The sequence below is a fragment of the Scomber japonicus genome, chromosome 11 (genome assembly GCF_027409825.1).
Source record: "Scomber japonicus isolate fScoJap1 chromosome 11, fScoJap1.pri, whole genome shotgun sequence".
In the NCBI taxonomy this organism is placed as follows: domain Eukaryota; kingdom Metazoa; phylum Chordata; class Actinopteri; order Scombriformes; family Scombridae; genus Scomber; species Scomber japonicus.
The window spans coordinates 28,161,385-28,183,047 of NC_070588.1; the positions used below are offsets into that span (position 1 = coordinate 28,161,385).

Below are 21,663 nucleotides of genomic sequence, written 5' to 3' on the forward strand. Positions count from 1 at the left end.
GCTTTCGTACACAAAGGTCTTTCATCACTGTTCGTGTGATCATTATCAGGAATTATCCTTTTTTATTTGCTGGTGTCTAATTTTAAGAGTTCAATCTAAGCGAGAGTGTGTTTTTTGAGTGAAAAATGAGGATATTTCCAAGGCATGTGACAGATGTTGTTACTGAACCCAGTGTGCACCGAGCCACATGAGCATACAATACACTTGTGTTGTGCAGTTGAGAGGTGAATTCCAAGAGGGTCATGTTGGATCAGCGCGGACGTGTTCACTGCTGTGGCCGTCAACCGTAAACAGAATTTGCGCTACGTGACATGTTAACTCAACCTTACATGTGAAGACATTTACCCTTTTACATAACTAGAAGAGACAGGCTGTTTAGAAATCTACAGTTTCAGCCGAACCGAAGAGAAACCAAGAGAGATGGAAAGGCGTTAGTTGTGTTCTACTTTAGTTTAAAAAATGTGGTCATGGGTGCGCGGTTAATGGCTAGCTTTCCAGGTGTGACCGTGCATGTCGGGGAGCAGGCGGTGGCTTTTGGTAATTGGGGCTCCGCTGAGAGGCTGAGTAACAACAGGAAGAGAAATGACAGCTCCCACTGCTACGATTAAGGAGTAAGAGAGGACACGGAGGAAGGCGGTGAGGTAAAGAGGGGACCAGTCTCTACCAAATTGCCTATACTCTATTGCTCAAAAGTTTAACTGTTGGAGCCAAGATGTCTCCTACTTCCATCCTTGGAGTTTGTGCACCGGAGGCTTCAAGTTTCCACATCGTACTTGCGTAACTAAGCGAATATTGGACCAGGATTGAGTCAGATTTTTTAATGAGCTCAAAGAAACTTTCCTCCTTCAGCAGATGAATATGAAAACAGTCTTCTAGTGTCAAACTGTGCACATACATCATCCTGTACTGTGAAGCTCAAACATCCAACTGAAGGAACAAGAAGAAAAACATAGACATTTGCACCAATTCAGCCCCCAACTTTAATGCACCCTTATTAAAGTCAATGAATGAGGTACATGAGTAGCACAGGGGAGAAAAAGCACTTGTCTACCTCAGTGGAGCCCCAAGTTCAATTCAGTTCAAGCAACAGTGCCTCCAGGCAGCGTGGCCCCACCAAGCACAAGTCAGTTGATTGGGTGGAAAGACCGTGAGGAATCTGGTACGACTGTCTGCTGGTTGTTCCATCTACACAGCAAAGCCATTTTCAAAGCTTTCAAATCATTAGTAATTCAAATCAAATCCAAGTCTTTAAGAGCCAGTCACAAGTCTCTGGAGAAATAGGAAAGAGAGACAGTAATAGAGAGGAAGGAAAGTCATTTTTAAGTATCTAAATTGATGGCCATTACAATAAACTGGCATTGGCAAATTTTCCTTTAAAAAAAACCCTCAATTTTGTGACTTAAATCTGACTTTACACCCAAGTTTTAAATCTCAAGTTAATGGCTCTGCTACACTGTCTCCTTATATCATGAGAGAAATGGAGAAATATAGCAAAGTTTATCTTATTTTTTTCTTTTCAAAGGTAAATCTTGGTCACTTGGGTTACATTAACGCATACAATTGAAGACACCATTTAAGGTACTATAGATATGGAGTTACTGAACATATTGTATCTTAATATAATTCTCTTATCCAGGGTAGTGGCCACGCAACAAGCCTTTTCATACCCTGAAGGTGCAGTTGTGCTCTACCGTTTCCTGACACTGAGGCACCCTGCATGTGTTTGTCCTCTGGAGTAAAAAAAAAAAAAAAAAAACGATGTCCTGTGGCTTCAGCAATGAGGCCATGCGATGTGTGCTGACAAAGTATTATACAAGAGGGGTTTCGGGGCGGATGTTTTGACGCTGCCGGGTCGCCCCGTGAGCTTTTGGGAAATCTTTCTTTCAAACAGAACAGTGTGGATGTTAACCGCTGTTGTTTTTGTGTGTTTTTTTTGTTGTTTTTTTTATGTAGGCCAGCAGCACCCTGAAGAGAAAGACATGGAAAGAACATTGCATAAATTAGAGGAGCTGACCTTACCTTTGTTCTCTGTGTACTTACTAATTGAAGTGAGACGAATCAACAGAGAAAGAGAGAAAAAAAAGGCATTTAGTGTAGATGCAGTTAATTATGCACGTTTCTGTTACATAAGGCTGTTGATGGTGTTGGAGCAAGGCCTGACCTGAGAATCTGCTCCTGGTGAACAGACAGTCATGACGGTCATTGCCGCCTTAAAACATACTTTTAGACTTTAAGCTGAGATTTGTTGTCTAACCCCCGATGACAAAAACGCCTCATCCATAAGCAGGTGTCTAGATACTGATGGATTTTAGATCGAGAGGGATCAGCATAAACACACACAGTGTTTCCAAACAGGCAAAGTGGTTGGCCAAGGATCTAGAAGCAACCGAGACGGAGGGGGTTAACCAGACAGAAAGGAGAGAGGAAATGAAAACGGCGACAGATGGAATGAGTAATAGATGCATGTTGAACGTAATGATAAAGAGAGCAGCGGAGAGAGAGAAAAGAGGAGCAGGAAAAGTCTGAGCCAGACAAACGATGAAAAAGGATTGAAGGGGTTTGTGGGAGTTTATTTCCTGGCTGAGGTTAGCGAGCCACCAGCAGCTGTCTGGCTGCAGCAGCGCTAGTGGCAGACGAGAGAGAGGGGGGGATCACAGGGGTCAGGCCGCACCAGCGCAGCACAGCACAGCTTTTTGCTTTAGCTGAGATTTGGCTGGGAATAGATTTTGCAGCGTTAGCTCTTTACGCAGGAAAAATGACTGCATATATACTGAGTTTGTATTTATTTATTTGTCTCCTGTGTTCCCATCTTTCCTCATCTGTCCTCTTCCTAAGAAGCATAACTGTGGTATTAGCTGGTTACTGGGAATCGAAACATCTGCACCACTGCTGCCTCTACTGACTCTAATGCTTTATATTAAAACACAAGTTGCTGCACGGTATTAAAAAAGCTTTTACTACATGCACATGTTCCAGAAAGATTTTTTTTTTTTTTTTAGGTTTTGAAATGATCTAGGGGTTAAGCCAAGATCATCAGACGCTTTCTCTCTTTTTTTCTGTTAATAGGGCAGGTTGAGTAATATAAATGACTCTGCAATTTATATACACTCAAATATTATTATGGTACTTTATTTTTAACTGACCACTTTTAAACTGATAAGGCATGATTAGTGCATTGCTCACAGTTTTCCTCCTGATTAGAATGTAGAGTATTTACAATACTTTTTTATAGATTTGCATGTGTTATGAAAGTCACCAGGCGATCATATTTTGTGAAGCAAGTCAATGAAACTAAATTTCTTGTTTGTTGTCTGCTAATAATGTGTCTAATATATTTTTATTTAAAAAAAACTTCCAGCTATTTCTTCTTCCTCATCAAAAAATTCCAAAAAGAACACAAAGTTTAAAAGTTAAAATCTACTTATTTAAATGTTTACATATTTGTATGTTATATCTTTTTTTAATTATTAAATTGTTTTCCAGTTGAATAGTATTTTAAATGTAAGGAAATGTATTATTATAAGAAGAAGTTTGTTTTAAGTTTCTTTGAAGTGTTTCAATAATCATGTGATCTCAGTATTGACCAAAATGACTATGATTAGTTTTGCCATAGTGGAGAAGACCTAGCCTATGTGAAAGTGAATCTGTGACTGAAGAGCTCTGTTGTGATCATCTCTGCTGACTAAAGATGCATAAATTGTTGCACTCTCTGCACTTTTCTATTATGGATAAACGCTCTAAGTGTAGTTTCACTCTGTTGAATTAAAATACCTTCTTTTTTTTACCTTGTAATTTGGATATAATGCACATTTCCAAAATCTTATAACATGAAAAAATGATCACATAGTGGGCTGAACTATGTGTATATTGGAACTTAATGTATGTCCTGGCTTCACACTTGTTAAATGTATGACATAAGTATTGTGGTAGTGTTCCAGTAATGGCTTTATAAATAGCAGCATGCCTGGCTCAGCCTACATGAGGTTAAAGAGAACCACACAGTCCGAGCATACGCAGGACACTGATGACTTAAGGGTCTGTATTGAGTGAACCCAAACCGTCTTTTCCTCTTTCCTCTCATCTCGTGGGATGACGTTGATAAGTGAGCAGCGCCACCTTTTAACGTCTAACGGGTCACAGGATTTAAGATTTCTCTGAATTCATCTGCAAATTCTAAACTGCTCTGCGAGGCATTGGTCTTTTCACAGAACTTTACTGTGTGGTTATCATTGTTAATCATGTCACGTTACCGATTTGGTAAAGTTCTTGCCTTTTAATCCTGAGGGTTCCAAAAATGACACGGTTATAAACAAGTTTTAAACAAGCTTGCCCCTTTTTATAATACTGCCTTATTTATTCCTTTCCCCACTGAGACTCCAGTGTCTGTCAGTTCAAGATCTATGCTGGAGTCACTAACAAAGGCAAAAATCTCTCAGGATTAATGTTCCATGCTAAGTGGTGAGTCATCACCAAGGTAACCATGAAACAGGACTTAAAGACCACACGTCTCTTTTCTCATACCTTCTCTCAGAGGGTATAGCTGCCATTCAATGAATATTATACCTATTTGTAATTGCACTCCTATTTATAACATTATCATTGAAGTTTCAGCTCCATCTGATGCTGACTCAGTGACATCACTTGAGTTAATATATCAGTTTTTCCTTTCAGATATGATCAGATCAGATATTCCTTTATTAGTCCCACAGTGGGGAAATTTGCAGTGTTACAGCAGCAACAGTAAAAAATAGAAAGCAATCAATCAATAAGAAAGAATAAAGAACAATAAATAAGTATTAAAAACTATAATAGTAGAAATGGGGGGGGGGTCGTGGTGGGTGAACTCTTTTAAATTCAAGTAAGCTTTATTGGCATGACAGATCAGAAATGACAGATGATTACAAATAAATACACAATATGCAAATATCAGCATATCAAATAACAGCTTTTTTTCCCCTCACATATATAGTGCTTCCAAAGACCTGTAAAGAGACTGCTATGGTTATGAAAACATAACGTTGAATGTGATTGTAAATGACTTGGCTTGCCAACTATGAGAAAGACGGCTATGACAGAGTGAAAGGGATACAGGCCTCTAGTTATGGCTTATGATCTCTATTCTGTGTTTTAAGCACAAGGAGATGTGTCATATTGTTCAACGACCGCCTGATAATGAACGCAAAGAGCCTAGGAAACTGAACCAACAATCAGGGCTCCTCATTCATTCAGATAATAATGACAATCTAAATTTAATATGATGAAATAAAATAATAAGAATTCAGAGCACCACCGCTCATTACTTTTTCATTTCAAGCTCTATCTAATATGCTCCTCCTCAGACAAAATCTGGTAGAGTGTAATAACGTTACAGTTTTTCTACAATAATATCGTTTCTCTTCCGTTCATGACTTCGTTTTAATCTGTTATAATAATGTCTGTAGCCTGAATCAACAGATGATTTTTCTCAGTCTATCATCCTATCAGCACTCTGATGGAGTAGAGATTTGTCAGTTATCTGTCACAGTTTACTGTTAAAGCTGAGTAATGCACAATGAATGATAGCCCATAGGGAAGAAGAGTAAATACAAATCCAATGTCAATATCAGTTGATTATTTTGAACCGTGTGTGCAGGCTTTGTGCAGGACAGGTGACTTTATCTTCTGTCAGTTAAGTATATCATTTATCTAGACATGGGACATATCCTTTTACGTATTAAGCCTGTGTGTTGCTTTCATATTGATTTGGTTCGTGTGCCTTTGTGTCATAATTAAGTGTGGATTGGGACAGATTAGATGTGTGATATCTAGTGACTGGGTTGGAATGTAGTGCTGAACTCTACAGTGTTTGGCCAAAGAAAACAGTAAGTGGTGAGAATTTGTTCTCTTTTTATTGATCTCTCTCTCTATCTATCTCCTGATGCTGTTCTAACATGCTCACCATCACCTCAGCCGGTCAGCTAACTTCTAAAGAAACAAATTGAATCAGTTCATTTTTAATCAAAGGAGAACCCGTCTGTAGCCATGTCTTTGCCTACAGGTTCAAGGATTCCTACATCGTCTACAGTATAAATTCAACTGCTGAATTTTTGCCTCCCCGAGCATGATGCCCACTATGCCCTCTCTCACTCTCTCCTGATTTTGTAGCTTCCCACCCACCGTAGCATCTGATGTTACATCAGGCTGTGGGCTTGCTCGCTCCCGTGTGTGTCCATCATGACATCTGTGCATTATGCAACAGTGCTATTCCTGCAGGCTTGATAATTAACATTAACACATATACAGTCTTATTTGTCTTGTTCCAAGCTGGTAAACCATTAATTCCTATGAAGGTTGTTCACAGGGGAATCCACTGAACAAGTTATTGGGGTTTCCAATTTTGTGGGCTTATAAAACTCTTTAAAACTTACTTTTACCTCAGATGTTTTTTGTATTGATTGCATGCTGGAAGAAAAGTTTTTCTAGGTTGAAGTGCTTCATGTGATTTGCGGTTACTACTAATGATGATGCCATGAGCTTTAACTCTCATAGAAAAAGTTTGGTTTAAATGTGTGTAAAAGCAAGTGACTTAAAATATATTGGTCAATCATCTTTATATCCATAGTCACCTCTATTCCTTCCAGAGTATGGCATCATTCCCTCCCTCTTTCATTTTCCTCTATCACCACTGCCTCTACGTGCAGAGACAGACCTGTGTCTGAGCTCAGACCGGTCACTCAAGTGTCTGGTTTCACTCGACCTCCGGTGCAACAGTTCACAGAAGACAATCAATTATTCTCTGAAATGTTTTCCCAGAGTAGGGGCTCTTAATCCTTTTCAGCCTGAAACCCAAATTGAATAAATTTAGGCATCTTGAAACACAGGTTGATCAGAGCATCTAATCAGCCAAGAGAAAAAGGCTGTGAACCCAGAAAAAGACTGCCTTAACACTCAGTATGAATGTCACATATCCAGAATATAGACTACTTATTGTACATGCATATTTGAACATAAATGCCTGCACACCCTGCCCACACACACACACACACACACACACTGTGTTCTCTTGGCTGTGTAGCAGGCACCTACCGTGTGAGATTCATGTGAGTTTGTTTGGTCTGAAACCTTAGTTTATTTATAGCTCTCTCTTCTCCTTCCTGGGGGTTTGACTCACAAAGCAGCATCTAAATAGTCAGAGTGCTGTTGAAATATCTGGCTTCACAAAAATCAAATAACAATAATCCTGTTTGGTCAAGCGTTATCATGCAGCTGGATACAACGGGATCCATTAACCTGGAAGTTTCTAATCCAGCTGTGATCTGTGTTCACATCATGTGTCAACTATATATGGCCTATTCTACTTAAAGTCATCTGGCAGGGTTAAACACATTAATGCATTATGATGAAAGGGTACAGTTAAGTACAATCATTTGTGGAAAATATTGAAATTTTACACACTAAAGTCTGTTTACAGGTGTTTGGGAGTACTACAGCAGATAGTATGTGATAAAAATGTTATGGCTCCATATGGTCTAATACATTGGTCATTGTTTGGGGCTGAAGGCTACAGTATATGGCAAGTCTGCAAATGAATTAAAAAAATTTGTGGAGGTTGGCAGAGCTTTATGGCTTTACATTGTATTTTCACTCATCAATCTTGTCCTGCAACACGTCACTAGCGAAAAATGGGATGTTTTGTCAAAAAGTACAAGATGTTATGGTAGTGTTTAGTTTAAGGTGTATGTAATGTATCCTGAAATTTGAAATCAGTATGATCAAGTTTATGCTCTTTACAAAGAAAATCGGATTCAAAATCTAATACATTTCAAAGATTACACTCAAAATATTGTCAAAATTTTAATTGTTATTGTCTATCTCTTTTAATAAAATTGCAAAAAATGACATTAATAAGATAAAAATAAAAATAAAAACAAACAAGTAAATATAACCCTTTTATTATACTATATGTTGTGTGTTTCGGTAGTGGCAAATTTTGGAAAAGGAAACCTATTCCAAAACTTTCTGAAAATACAATATGAGGATTAACTGTACAATTACTAGACATTTATACTGAAGACATTATATAATTTACACACACAAAAAGATTTGGGGAAAAGATTTTTCCAACCCTGACTTTGCACCAATTAAGAGTTATTGATAAGTTAGGAATTTCAAAGCCAAATTTAGAATTTGGCCTGAAGCAACTTGTAGCCAAAATCAATGAATTTTGCACTTTCACTCTGTCTTTTAGAGTAGTAGTGCATGATTTAGGGATATGTGTTTTAAATTATGTGGTATTGTATTTTGTCTGTATTTATTAATGATGGCTTAACAAGGGATGGGCAAGAAAACAAGCTCTCATTTCAGTCTTACACAGTCATTTATTTGACATCTATGAGTATGACAATTGATAATAACCCTACTCTAGATGAACTGGTAGGACTAAGCAACATGTGCAAAAGCAGCAGTGAGATGAATAATCTGCAGAATGAGAGCATATTGTTAGATTGTTATGACTACCAATTTATTTGAATGTGAATAAAATCAGCTGAACACAGATCAGCTGATAGTCGGCTCCGCCTAAAGTAACACAGCGCCCGATTCAAACTATACAAGCTGCTTTTATACCCAGTTGGCCCAAAAACACTATAAATATCTATATAAACATATCTCTAATATGTAATATAATATCTATGGAATAACAATTACTGTATTTGAAGAAAATGATTGGTCTCTGAACATTGTTGCCATGGAAACTGTGTTAATTCAGTTTTGTGTGTCATTCATTTGAATGAGCTATTTTTGTTCATATCATATTTACATGGCACTGTGTCAATAAAAGGTTATATGCCTATCAGGAAATAGTAATGTTAGCTTTGCTGTTAAAGGCTGAAATTAAACTGCATTTTCTTTCTCTACTATCATCTATATAGATAGAGACGTTTGCATACAGCTAATCAAATCCTGCATAAAGCGGTAGCATGACATTCTATCACAGGCAGAGCAGATGGTCACACTGAGCCTGATTGCATCCTGCTATACAACACAAGAGCCACAGACTGAAAAACAACCCATATTAGCTTTCCAGCCAAAGTCTTCTAATCTAACTTGCAAACATGAACACATGTTTTGTTCCGTACCTTAGCTTGTTGCAGCACATTGAACATCATGTAAACGTCCCATTAGAGTTGGTTGGTTGATACTTTGTCTTGCGTTGCCCTGCCGATACCACCTGCTCCCTCCCTGTAATTGGCTAAAGCTTTTTTCCATCATTTTTTAATAACAAAAACTAACAACTTAAACATGTTGTTATTAATAATGATGATAATAATAATAATAATAATAATGATAATAATACTTTATTTTTGGATAGGGACAGTGCATATTGATGAACATCGATATTAGACATCTCTGTAAATGCCGGATTATAGCAAAGCTGCTAATTGACCTGATTTAAAATTAAATAAATTGAAGGTAGGAGACAGGTTTAGAATTGGCTTACACACACACACACACACACAGACAGAGTGTTATTTTTGAGTTTATTAAGTCATTAGGGATCCTTTTAAATAGCTGAGTCAAGGATCCTTATAGAATCATCATCAAGTTACTGTAGGGAAAGCATGATGAAAGCAGTATTTAGTATCAAAAGACAAGGCATGGTCTTGCCTTCTGAGTTTGACTTATGTGGTCCATCACATGTTTCACCCCAGGATGAAACTGGGTAACCAGAAAATAAATATTCTTATTTGAGAAAGAAAGTGTTGTATGGTTGTATCTGTGAGTAAGCATGAGATGGGACTTTGTGTGGTAGAGGGTTGTGATGTTTTACAGAACAACTTGAGCCATTCAGGACAAGCTTGTGGGTCCGTATATGTGAGTGTATGTGAGACCAAGCTGACTGTCACCCAGAGCTAATGCTGAGCCTATTACAGTCTCTACCTGCCAGCTCTGGTCTGTTTGTTCCTTTTTTATAAGAGATGTGATTCAGCCTGGTGAGATCATCTGCCCTGCTGTTGTTCCAGCGTTATGAGAGTAATGAATATGCCCCAATCACAAAAAGACCTTTGGCGAATCATTTTACCTTGTTCTCAGGGAAGGGAACTTTTTACATGTGCTCACAAATGTGTTGGGCTCTCTCTCATACACACAAGCATACTCATACTCACTCCCTGCTACTTTGCCAGGACAACACCTCATTAGCACAAATGCTATATCAAGTACTTTTCAACACTAGATTACAGGCATTGTATTACATTTAGACGTGACTGTGCAAAGTCCTTCCAATCATAATCTCGCACCTTTCACCTCCATCGATAGCTTCAGTGGTAACTCTGAATTACTGCCTATTACTGTATTTTATCTCTTTATGGGTGTTGACCGCAAGCATAGTTCCTTTGTAATGACTTTTGACATCAAGTAGCCTGATATATAGTACTAGTACCTTATGCATTGTAGAACTTTGTTGACTATGAACTATTAAAACAGATGAAAGAGGTTAACATGTGTCTTTATTCTGATTAAAATGACAGAGATTATTACTCATCAAATTAGCAATGGACACTTGTCCCCAAGCATGCTCAGTGACATCTGCGTGACGTGAGACAGCTTTCCATCCACCTGTTGGGAGGCCTGAAACTCATCCCAGCTGACATTGGGCAAGAGGCTGAGTTACACCCTGGACAGGTTGCCCGTCTGACACATAGAGATAACCATTCACACTCTGTTTAACACCTAGAGCAATTAAGAGTCACCAGTTAATCTAACCAGTGTTTGGACTGTGGGTGGAAACCTAAGCACCTGGAGAAAACCCACGCATGCACATGGAGGACATGTGAAGCCTCCATAGAAAGGCTCAAATCCAAAACTTTATAGGTGTCACTAAGGTGCATATGAGGTAATCTCACCAAGAAATGACTAAACTTCCAACATATAAAATCCTGTCTGATTTAGTTTATGCTGTCTGTCTCATGCTCTGACTGATCTGGTCCAATATTTCTCAGTTGCCACAGCAACCTTCAATGCACTAGAATCAGCTGGGCGTGTTCACGTTCCTTTCATCATGTGAGATGTATTTTTAAAACTGTTGTTCAGTTTGCGTTGGTGCGCTGGCAGCATGATGAAAATGTATAATTTCATCATGAAATCACAGCATCAAGGGGAAGCAGAAACTAGTGAAAATTAGGAAGTGGAGGCTGAGAGAGAGAGAAGTAGAACGACTTGTGACATATGACTGGTTCTCCTCACTCCTGGCAGTGCTGTTTGCGAAGTGAGATAGATTGCTGTGTCATGGGATGATAAATTCTGCTTCTGATCTCTTGAGAGGAATTGGTGATAATATTAAAAAAAGTAAAATATTCCTAGCATATCCTTTGAAGAATGCTTACCCTGCCATGGGTGATGCAGGAGACTCAGTCCCAGTAGTGGTACCTCTGGGCACGTGTTCCAACAAACAACTTATTGTGTTGACTGGTGGGAAGATGGTGAGAGATCATGTTCTTGTTGCTTCTCTAACAATTCCTACTGGTTGGTTGAGAGTCTGGTAATGGGTAGAATAAGTTAAACCTCCCATTGTATCCCTGTTGAAGATCATCACTGGAGGGTGAATAAAGTGTCTGGCGGCAGCATGTGCTCTCTCATAAGTAGCACATGTCTGTCTTCAGTCTCTCCAGGCAAACAGTACAGTTAACAGAGACGAGGACTGCTGTGCAGAAGGAATTGGGGATTTCAAACTAGGAGAAACAAAAGAAAATGTTCCAAATCAAGAATGTTGAATTGTGTCCCTTTTTGTCTTTGTGTCTCTGCAGCATCTTATTCGCAGACATCGAGGGTTTCACCAGTCTGGCGTCCCAGTGCACAGCGCAGGAGTTGGTGATGACTCTCAATGAACTGTTTGCTCGCTTTGACAAGCTGGCAGCGGTAAGGACACAGTCACAAAAAATCATCAATGTCAAAAGGCAGCAAACATAACAGTATATACAACAAATGACCTAGTTCACACCACTCATACAGAAAATATATGGTTCCATTTCTAAAGATAACACCAATGAATGGCTTGTCCAGACAGAATCCTGTGTTACGTAGGGTGTCTTTTATGAAGTCAGCCACAGTTCTACTTATGTGTGACATTAGTTAGAGTTCAGACAAGCCTGATCACAGTTCTAGTGTTCCTGAGATCCTTCTACTTGCTGGTGACTGTGACTCAGCTATTCAGCTAAAAAACATACCTCTGGTGTTCAGATTTCTTTATTTGTTCATTTATTTGGATCATCATTAGCTGTAACCAGTGCCACAGGTACTTTTCCTGACAGTCTACCTGCTGAAGCACCACAAGTTCTGTATAGGAGAAGGACTAGAGGAGTATAGGCTCTATAATACTTAAGGAGTAGGAGAGGAGAATGTACTCATGGACCTTTGTCCATAAGAAAGATTCAAAAGAGAATGAAGCCCCTATTCACAAGGATGAGAGAATAAAGGCTCTTTTCAAGTTCCTGTATATGAAGAAACATAAAGGAGGACATGCTGTTTTGAACGTCCATTGCATAAGAAGCAGCTGAAGAGCACACATTGATTTAAGATCCTGTACATGAGGAATACTTGGGGAAAAAAGCTCTTTTGAAGCTCCTGGACAGGAGGAGTAGAAGCTGCATGGAAAATAAGGCTTTGAGGCGTTCAGGGTATTCATATAATCTCAACTGTAAGAATATTTGATGTATTATTGAATCACAGTTAGTACATTGCTGATATTTCACAACATATTTTATTCTTCAAGGCTATAATCAACATGATGTTTTAGATAAACAGACACAGAGAGATGCTGAGATGGACATCAAACCAATCATATCGTGCACATGAAATCCAATTCAGCTGCCACCTCAGAAGGGGAACAGTGCCACATTAAGAATGGGACTCGAAGAGCAAATAAATGGACTGATACAGCCAGTGTGAACAAGGCGTAACAGATTTGAAAACTGATACTACACTGCAGCTGACCTGTGGCAGGTTTACTACAGCAGTACTCTAGCTTTTTATCAGTTTTTTAGAACCCAACCCAGCTCTAAAGCTCTGACATATTTGGTGAGCAACGACATGGCTTATATCAGGCATATGCATGTCACATGGTTCTGTTTCAGTTGGACTGTATCCACATTAAGCTGGCTAAAACCCCCCAACTGAGTTTGCATGTCACAACAAGCTTACATCATCGTTTTCCAAAAGATCAGTCCACACTAAAGCAAGTGACAGGCGTTTGCAGGTTTATCCACTCTGGACATGGTGTTTAGAAAAAAAACAATAGATATGTGTGGTTGAGTCCTTAACTTTATTTGGTCCTGATTTCATTGTAGTTAAAAACAGACAGATAAAACTGGCATTACTCAGTTAGCAACACACCCAGATGTCTTGTGTTAGAATTGAAAACTGCTGAAATGTTATTTTCTAAATGATGTATAGCATTTCAGGGCTCTTAAAGTCAGCTAACCCTCCTGTTGTCCTGAGGGGTCAATTTTGAGCCCTAAGAACTAAAAGTGATGTATAATTTCATTTAAATGAGGCCTATTGGCCATAATTCTTCTGTGTGAAAGTGTAAAACGTTTGGTAATAAGTTGGAATGAAGTTGGCTACAAAGATCTAACCCAGAAAGGGTGATAATTTATACCTTATGCTTTTTAAATAGTCAAACCAAACTGAGTCAATTTTGACCCAACAGGACAAAAGTTGCACAGTCGAGGGGGAGTCAACAGGAGGGCTAGAAGAGACTAAAAGACAGTTATGAAACACATATCAACCAGTCCTAACACACACACGGATGCGTGCTCTGAGTCCCTGTGTTTAAAGCTCCAAATGATCAACTCCATATGTGTCGTATCCTGCAGCCTGACACTTGTTTACATGTCTCTGCACCACAGCTTCATCGCTGGCATATTCATGAATATTGATATTTTCTTTTTCTTATCCAATACAATTCACTGTTTGTTCAGGTTACACTCCATGTATGTCATTTGTTTATGAAAGGTGAAACAAGGCACTAATCAATATTTATGAGTATAACAGACACACAATGGCATTATAAACCAGAAACGTTGCTACTGACACTTTTATGTCCGTGCCAGATGTACCTTGTATCTGTGTATACACATGCATGCATACACTACACACACACACACACGCATATACACACACTCACTATCTGTGCTCTTTACACAGTGGGTGCCTTTGTATTTTCCCAGAGCCATGTGCTAGAGAGATACTCAGGTGGCTATCATGAGACACCGTGCTCTCCCCAAGCCCTCCAGATCCACACACACACACACACACACACACACACACACACACACACACACACACACACACACACACACACACACACACACACACACACACACACACACACACACAGAGAGAGAGAAAAACACACAAACCATATTATGACCATCCAACACTGCTTAGAGGTTTATGGTGAGACGCAGCTCTTGTAGAAATTTGGCTTTTCCTTCCCTTTTTAGTGGCAGAAAAAGGGTCAGTACACCTAAATTTTACCAGTAAAATATTTTATTACTTACCAGGAGTGGGTGGTGCAGATAGTTATAGTTTTAAACCAGTATTCACTTCTTTGACCACTTACGGTCAACAGAAACAAATTGCAAACACAAATTTGACGTGTTATAACCTTATAAAGTTGATTTGGCAACATGTGAACAAATCATTTTCCTGTTTCTGGTGAATGTCATTCATCATCAACATTCACTCTCCTTTAAACTCTGTTTTGGTCTCCACCAACTCCTGAGGGGAGGATATCTGACTCATCAGCATTGAAATGTTTATAGTTTCACCTTCTCTTCACTAATTAAGTCTGTCTGCAGTTTGGTTGTGGGCAAGGAGTGTACCATTCTTTGGAGTAGCTGCCTGCTACAATTGGTTGAAAGATGCTATGAAACTATGGAGTTTATTCCCTATCTTAATTCAAGAGCATATTAAATGGATTTGAGAGCAGTATTTATTGATTTCATGCTCAGATTTTGTGATATTTTCTCTCAAAACTCTGCTCTCGCACTCAAATTTGCTCCCTCGCACTCGGTTACAACGCTGCTCGCACAGATTTCCTGCGCTCACACTCGAGTTCTTCCTCTCGCACTCAAGTAGTTTGTGCTCGCGGATCTCTGCTCTGCTCTCGGATTTTTTGTGGCTCAAAGCTGTCAACCAATAGAAGGCCGGCTAGTATTGACCAATCAGACTGTCCCTGTTTGTTTATGGGTGCGTTCGCTGTTTTTCGAGGAGCGTCGCATACGGGCGGGCACTCTTTCAACCGGGTTTATACACTCCTGACCTCCGCTGCTGTAATAAATGTGGTTTCTTTCATTTTTTTGACCACTGTTGGTCAGTGTTTTGGTTTATGGTTTTGGTTCACTGTCAGTGCTCAGCTGTTTTAAGAGAGAAAGCTCTAAAAATCCACTCTACAAAACCCCCAAATATTGAGCTGTTAATTATGTTTGAGGAGGATTTAGCAGCTAAAGAGCTGAATATTTCCCTCAGGAGTTGTTAGAGAACAAAAACAAAGAGAAAAGAGAGTGAATATTGGACGTACAGTCACCGGTGTCATGACTCCAAATGAATGATAATGTTGATCATTTACTGCTGATGTGAAAATAAACAACTGTTTTATATGACACAGATGATTGTTTTGCGTTTGAACAGGTTAGAAGCATAGACATATATATGTCTATGGTTAGAAGGGTCCAAGAACAGTGAACGCACCCATAAACAAACAGGGACAGTCTGATTGGTCAATACTAGCCGGCCTTCTATTGGTTGACAGCTTTGAGCCACAAAAAATCCGAGAGCAGAGCAGAGATCCGCGAGCACAAACTACTTGAGTGCGAGAGGAAGAACTCGAGTGTGAGCGCAGGAAATCTGTGCGAGCAGCGTTGTAACCGAGTGCGAGGGAGCAAATTTGAGTGCGAGAGCAGAGTTTTGAGAGAAAATATCACAAAATCTGAGCATGAAATCAATAAATACTGCTCTCAAATCCATTTAATATGCTCTTGAATTAAGATAGGGAATAAACTCCATATGAAACTGCAGTGTAGTTTTTAGTACAGTTTTCCTTTGATTGCAAGTCTCAGAAACAAGCATGTTGTGAATGCCTGCTTATTTCTTATATTTTCATATTCCATATTCATGACTGGAAACATCTATGTTGCATTCAATATAACCCACCACCCACCACAGCCACTGATATAAAAGATGAATCAAGTTATGACGTATGAGAAGAACAATCTGTACTTTATCCAGGCGAAGAACTATAAAAGTGAAACCATTATGAAAGCCACCACAGTAAACACTCATTCATAATTATGAGTTGGTGTACATTTCCCTCTTCTTCTTCTTCTTCGTTCCCCCTGACAGGAGAACCACTGTCTGCGGATCAAGATCTTGGGAGACTGTTACTACTGCGTGTCTGGGCTGCCAGAGGCGAGGGCCGATCACGCCCACTGCTGTGTGGAGATGGGGTGTGATATGATAGAGGCGATCTCGTAAGTCGCCCCAAGGGTTAACGAGTCATCACTGGCTAACGTGTGACTGATTTGTAAAAAAAAAAAACTAAGAACTAGTGGCTGCTTCTGCTCTTTTTGCATATCTTTGTTTGCTCCTGTGAATGATCAGAGATCAATGCTCGCACGTCATTACTCTGTCCTGGAGGTTTCAGAGGCGGGGCAGGGGGTTAGGTTACAGGTCAAGGCTTGAGAATGACACAATGACACATTAATCACAAGTTGTCTGTTACTCACTTCCCTAAAGGTCCACATGCACCTCAAAGCCTTTAGATGTTTCTAACTGTGAGTTTGTAATGTACAGCATCTGATCTGCTTCACACCACTCTGTTAGCATGATCCTCTGTTAGCATGATCTTCTGTTAGCATGATCCTCTGTTAGCATGATTCTCTCTTCTGCATGATCTGTTCCCACTTATCCTGTTCAGAAATGCAGGGCTCTAAACCTTATGGGAGCATATCCCATCATGCACTAGGATAATAATGATAATAATGAAATAATTATTGATAAATTGACTGATTGGTTAAGTCATTTATCAAGCCAAATAAATATTAAATATTCAGAAGATGCAGCTTCTCACATGCAAGAATTTAAACATTTTTTTCTGTTTCATATCATAAATTTAATGTATTTGATTTTTGGACTGTTGGGTGGATATAAAAGTGATTAATTCAGTTCAAATCGATGTCTTCTTTGTTATTGCGTGTCTCCAGTGGTATATACCATAACAGTAACATAAAAAATCTACAGAGATTTAGACACATTACTTTCTGAATAATAAATAAAAACAAACAATAAATAGTATAAAAGAGAGGTAAAAAGCAGAGTGAGTACACGTAGTCAGTTTTATTGCACATAGTGAATAGCAAAGATAATATTGCACATGATCAGGGTATTATTGCATGTGTACAAGATAGAGTTGTACGTATTAGCCTGATATTCATCAGTTTAGTTTTCTGATGGCAATGGGATAAAACTTGCCAGGAATCCTGTGGTACGATATTTAGGGACCTGTATCACCTACCAGAGAGGGCAGCAGGGTGAAAAGGTGGTGACTTGGGTGAGATGAGACCCTTGTGATGTTAAGTTGTTCCCCAAAGCAGAGATAACTCAGATACTCTTTAATCACACTCAGTCATAACAAAGAGATATGTCTAATTGCAGTGTCAAAAAGAACATTTCATCAATAACAAACAAAAAATGAAGAACAGTGATTAAGACATGACAATACTAGGTAGAGTGATGACTAATGATTTCTGGGAAGAGAAGATGTTTTAACAGATTAGCCCTTTAAAGATGATTTGACAGACTGTTGCAATGTTTCTCGCAGGCTGGTACGGGAGGTGACGGGAGTGAACGTGAACATGCGAGTGGGCATCCACAGCGGCAGGGTGCACTGCGGGGTGCTGGGACTCAGGAAGTGGCAGTTTGACGTCTGGTCCAATGACGTCACACTAGCCAATCAGATGGAGGCTGGGGGCCAAGCTGGGTATGTCTCTCCACTTGTAACCAACTCCAAAGTTTTGCTAAACATGGACAAGTTGCCTATTTGCGTTGCAGACCTGAGCATTTTTGCCGTTGTGTGTTTTTGCTCTAATTGCAGACGTATCCACATCACCAAGGCCACTCTGAATTATCTGAACGGTGACTACGATGTGGAACCAGGCGCAGGGGGAGAAAGAAATGCCTACCTGAAGAAGAACAACATAGAAACCTACCTCATTGTGGGATGCAGTCAAAAACGGGTACAGTCTTTATTATTGTCCGAAAACCACTTACTTAACTATCTCTACTGCACTCACTAACAGATAGACCACATGTAGGTTTTGTTTATAGCTGCAGTAATCAATGTTTGGCCACTAAGGGGCAGAAAAGTTCCAAAACAAGCTGACTGAAAGACACCTCTTACATATTATCGCCAGACAGCACCAGGAGAATTACTGTATATCTGGACATTGTCCGGAGTTGTCCATGTCAGACACATTGTCACCTACTGGAAATACTCTGTTTGGTTTAGGTGAGGAGTGGTGCCTGGATAGAGTGTGCAGCAGGTTGGACGTGATGTAAAAAGTATGCTACAGTTTGTAATTAGGTCATAGGAGTTTCTTGCCTCCGTTGAATTTGTCTGATCATTTCGGCATCGACCCTTACAAACAAGACTTTACTGAATCTTATCGTCTCCCCACTTAGTCATTTTCGTTGGCCTCTTAGTATAAACGTATTCTTTACTGCTATATTCACACATGGGCTCAATCGGACATTACAGACTTTGTACTAGGGAGTTGGCATGGTAAAGTCCATTTAATGTCCATTCTTATATACAGGTCAGGGTTGCAGTGCATGTGTGAAAGGGGCTTTTGTCTGTAGTTTCATCACTTACTGTATTGTTTCTTAATTATTTGGGGGGGATTCATTTTAGGGATTCATCTGCAGCTTAAACAGCAACTTTTGCATTTTCCCCTCAATTTTTCCCTTCACATTTTGTAAGTGAAAGCAATTTTTGAGCTGTCCTCGTTTCCACATGGCCCAATTTACAAGTAGTTAAAAATGTGCTGAAAAGGGAACATGACAACTTTAATGACTAGGAACATAGAATCTGGGAAACACTCAACCATTGCTACAAAAACATTTGTATTTTTGGTATATATAATTAAATTAAACACTGATTGCTAACTATGTTACATGCATGTGGGACTGCATTAACTGCATTAGCTACAGTGGACAGTACTTTTCATGTAAAATAGATTCTTTTGAAGCCAAGAGCTGATGGCACATGTCTATTAAGGCCTGAAAGAACACAATTTCCAAAAATCTACTGAGACCTTTTTCATGTGGACGTTGAACGATTCTGAATCTGAGCACTTGACATTTTTGATGCATCATTATAAACAAAGGTAGAGTGTTACTGATAGAGCTATATTTTAAGATACACACAACCAGGCCATATTAAACATATGCTTGTTTATAAACCAGTATTTTGTCCCTTGTGAATTGTGTGAGAGGAATGAGTCTGTCTCTGCTTCTCTGCGTGAGCTCCTGTGTTTATGACTGGGCTGCTTTTATCAGCTGTCTCTGTCCTCCAGCAGTATCACAAGCTGCGACTATAGATAGCATGTCATGTGAAGTGGTATCCTCCTCTCATTTTGCTGCTCATGCTGTGAGACAGAGGGAAGATTGTACAGTCCAATTATTTTAGTTGGCTTCCAAATTCTTTTTATTCTTAAAAAAAATACATCCTAGAGCGAGTGTGCACTTCTAATCTCAGATCTGCAAGGAATAAAAGAGTTTGAGATATTATCAGCGGAAACCATCTTTGAAAGCAACACAGTCGCAGCTGCTGGGGATCCGTGTTTACTGCTTGGGTTTGGATTTTGGCCGACTCTGTTTTGTCTTGTTGTGCTGCCAGGGAAAAAAAGTCAATTATTGAGGAGAAACATCAGGAACAGGCCAGTTAGTTGTCAAGTGTGAACAACAAAGTTAAATCATTAAGATCTTCAGCAATAATTCTCCTGTATCACTGACTTCATCTTTATAACCCAGACATGTTTACAACATCTAAAAAGACTTTGAATAATATGTGCCTGATATGGGTTTTCCACAAATAAAATTCCTTTTCTGAATTGGAAATTCTTACAATTTAAAACTAATCTTTCTCCCTCATTGAAAAATCCAGTATCTCTGAATAGTATTAATATTTGTTATTTAAAGGCAGGATGTTTCTTACTTTACTAAAAGGTCCATTCTCAGTGTATGTCACTGAAGGTTTGTAAGTTGTATAGCGGACCACAGCTTGCAGTAGTAGAAATCAGAATTTTCATGTGTATGTCTTAAAATCAGATTTGAAGGACCAGTGTGTAGAATTTAGCAGCATATAAGGTAAGGTTACAACCAATTGAATACCCCACCTCCCTCCTAAGAGTGTAGGAGAACTCACGGTAGCCCCAAAACTCTAGAACCAGTGTTTGATTTGTCCATTCTGGACTACTGTAAAAACATGGCGGCCTATGTAGATATAAATGGCTCTTTGTAAGGTAAAAAAAAAAACCCACAGCAATTCTCATTTAAATGAGATTATAAACCAGTGAAAACATACTTGTGAATATTATATTTTTATTTCTGCCAAATCTGTTTTTTAGATGCCAGTAAATTCTACACACTGCACCTTTTAAAGTGATCTTTGACTTTCCACTTTTGGCAGATGAATGTGAAAACTACATCCTAGTGTCAAACTCTGCAGATACATCACTCTGCACGGTGAAGAGCAAACACCCAACTGAAGTAATAATAAGAAATACATATTTATGTATGAAGTTACAATATGAAGCAGCTGTGCTGTTGTAAATGTGTCTGCAAGCCATGTGTGCACTTTTGCATAACAATGTGTACATGATACAATACAACTTACAAATAAGGAACAGAGCAGAGTTGTGGCATAATCAACCATTATCTGTGCATGCATCTTGTTTCGGTCATATTAAAGGGTCAGTTCAGCCTAAATGACTAAACTAAACTATTATCTTCTTACCTATAGTTACATGATATTTTTGGTTTTATTTGCCCAGAATTTAAGATATCAGAATTTGTTCAACAGTTCAACAGTTGTTTATTGGAACTGCTTTCTACTGAAGAAATGGTCCCACTGATTATTCACAGTGATGCATATGGATTGTACAGAGTAACAGAGGCATTGTTTCTATGAATACACATTATTGTTGAGGTTTTACACATGTAAATTTCTCATGCTTTCATGAATCCAAACAGAATGCCTTTCACCACCAATATATTGAGACGGTTCCTTTTGTTCGGGCTCCCTGTGAGCACAGGACTATAAAGGCAGAATTGTTACGTTAATAATTACAAAGCAGGAGTGCAGGACTTTTACATATAAATGAACGCCAGATGAGTGCACACAATGCTGATTAAGCCTATCACTGCAAGGTAAATCTCTGTATTTTAACCATTTTTACGAGAGTTTTTAAATCTGGTGTTTATGGTTCCAATACTGGTGCAATGATAGTCTTGCAATGACTGGATTGTTACTGTCGACCAGATCGGACTGTTCTCAGTGTGTCCCAACCACGTTGCATCACCATGGGCCCCAAAATCAATAAGGGGTTAAATTTAAAAAAGCCATTG

General features: G+C 39.0%; 1 protein-coding gene across 1 annotated transcript in view; it reads left to right on the forward strand.

The window, feature by feature from the left end:
• The window catches only part of adcy5 (adenylate cyclase 5), a 92,861-nt gene that overhangs the window by 48,834 nt on the left and 22,364 nt on the right, over positions 1-21,663 (forward strand). The window contains exons 4-7 of the mRNA XM_053328097.1: positions 11,784-11,895; positions 16,381-16,508; positions 17,858-18,016; positions 18,131-18,272. Of these exons, the coding sequence (XP_053184072.1) occupies positions 11,784-11,895; positions 16,381-16,508; positions 17,858-18,016; positions 18,131-18,272 (541 nt within the window). The remainder of the gene's footprint in view (positions 1-11,783; positions 11,896-16,380; positions 16,509-17,857; positions 18,017-18,130; positions 18,273-21,663) is intronic.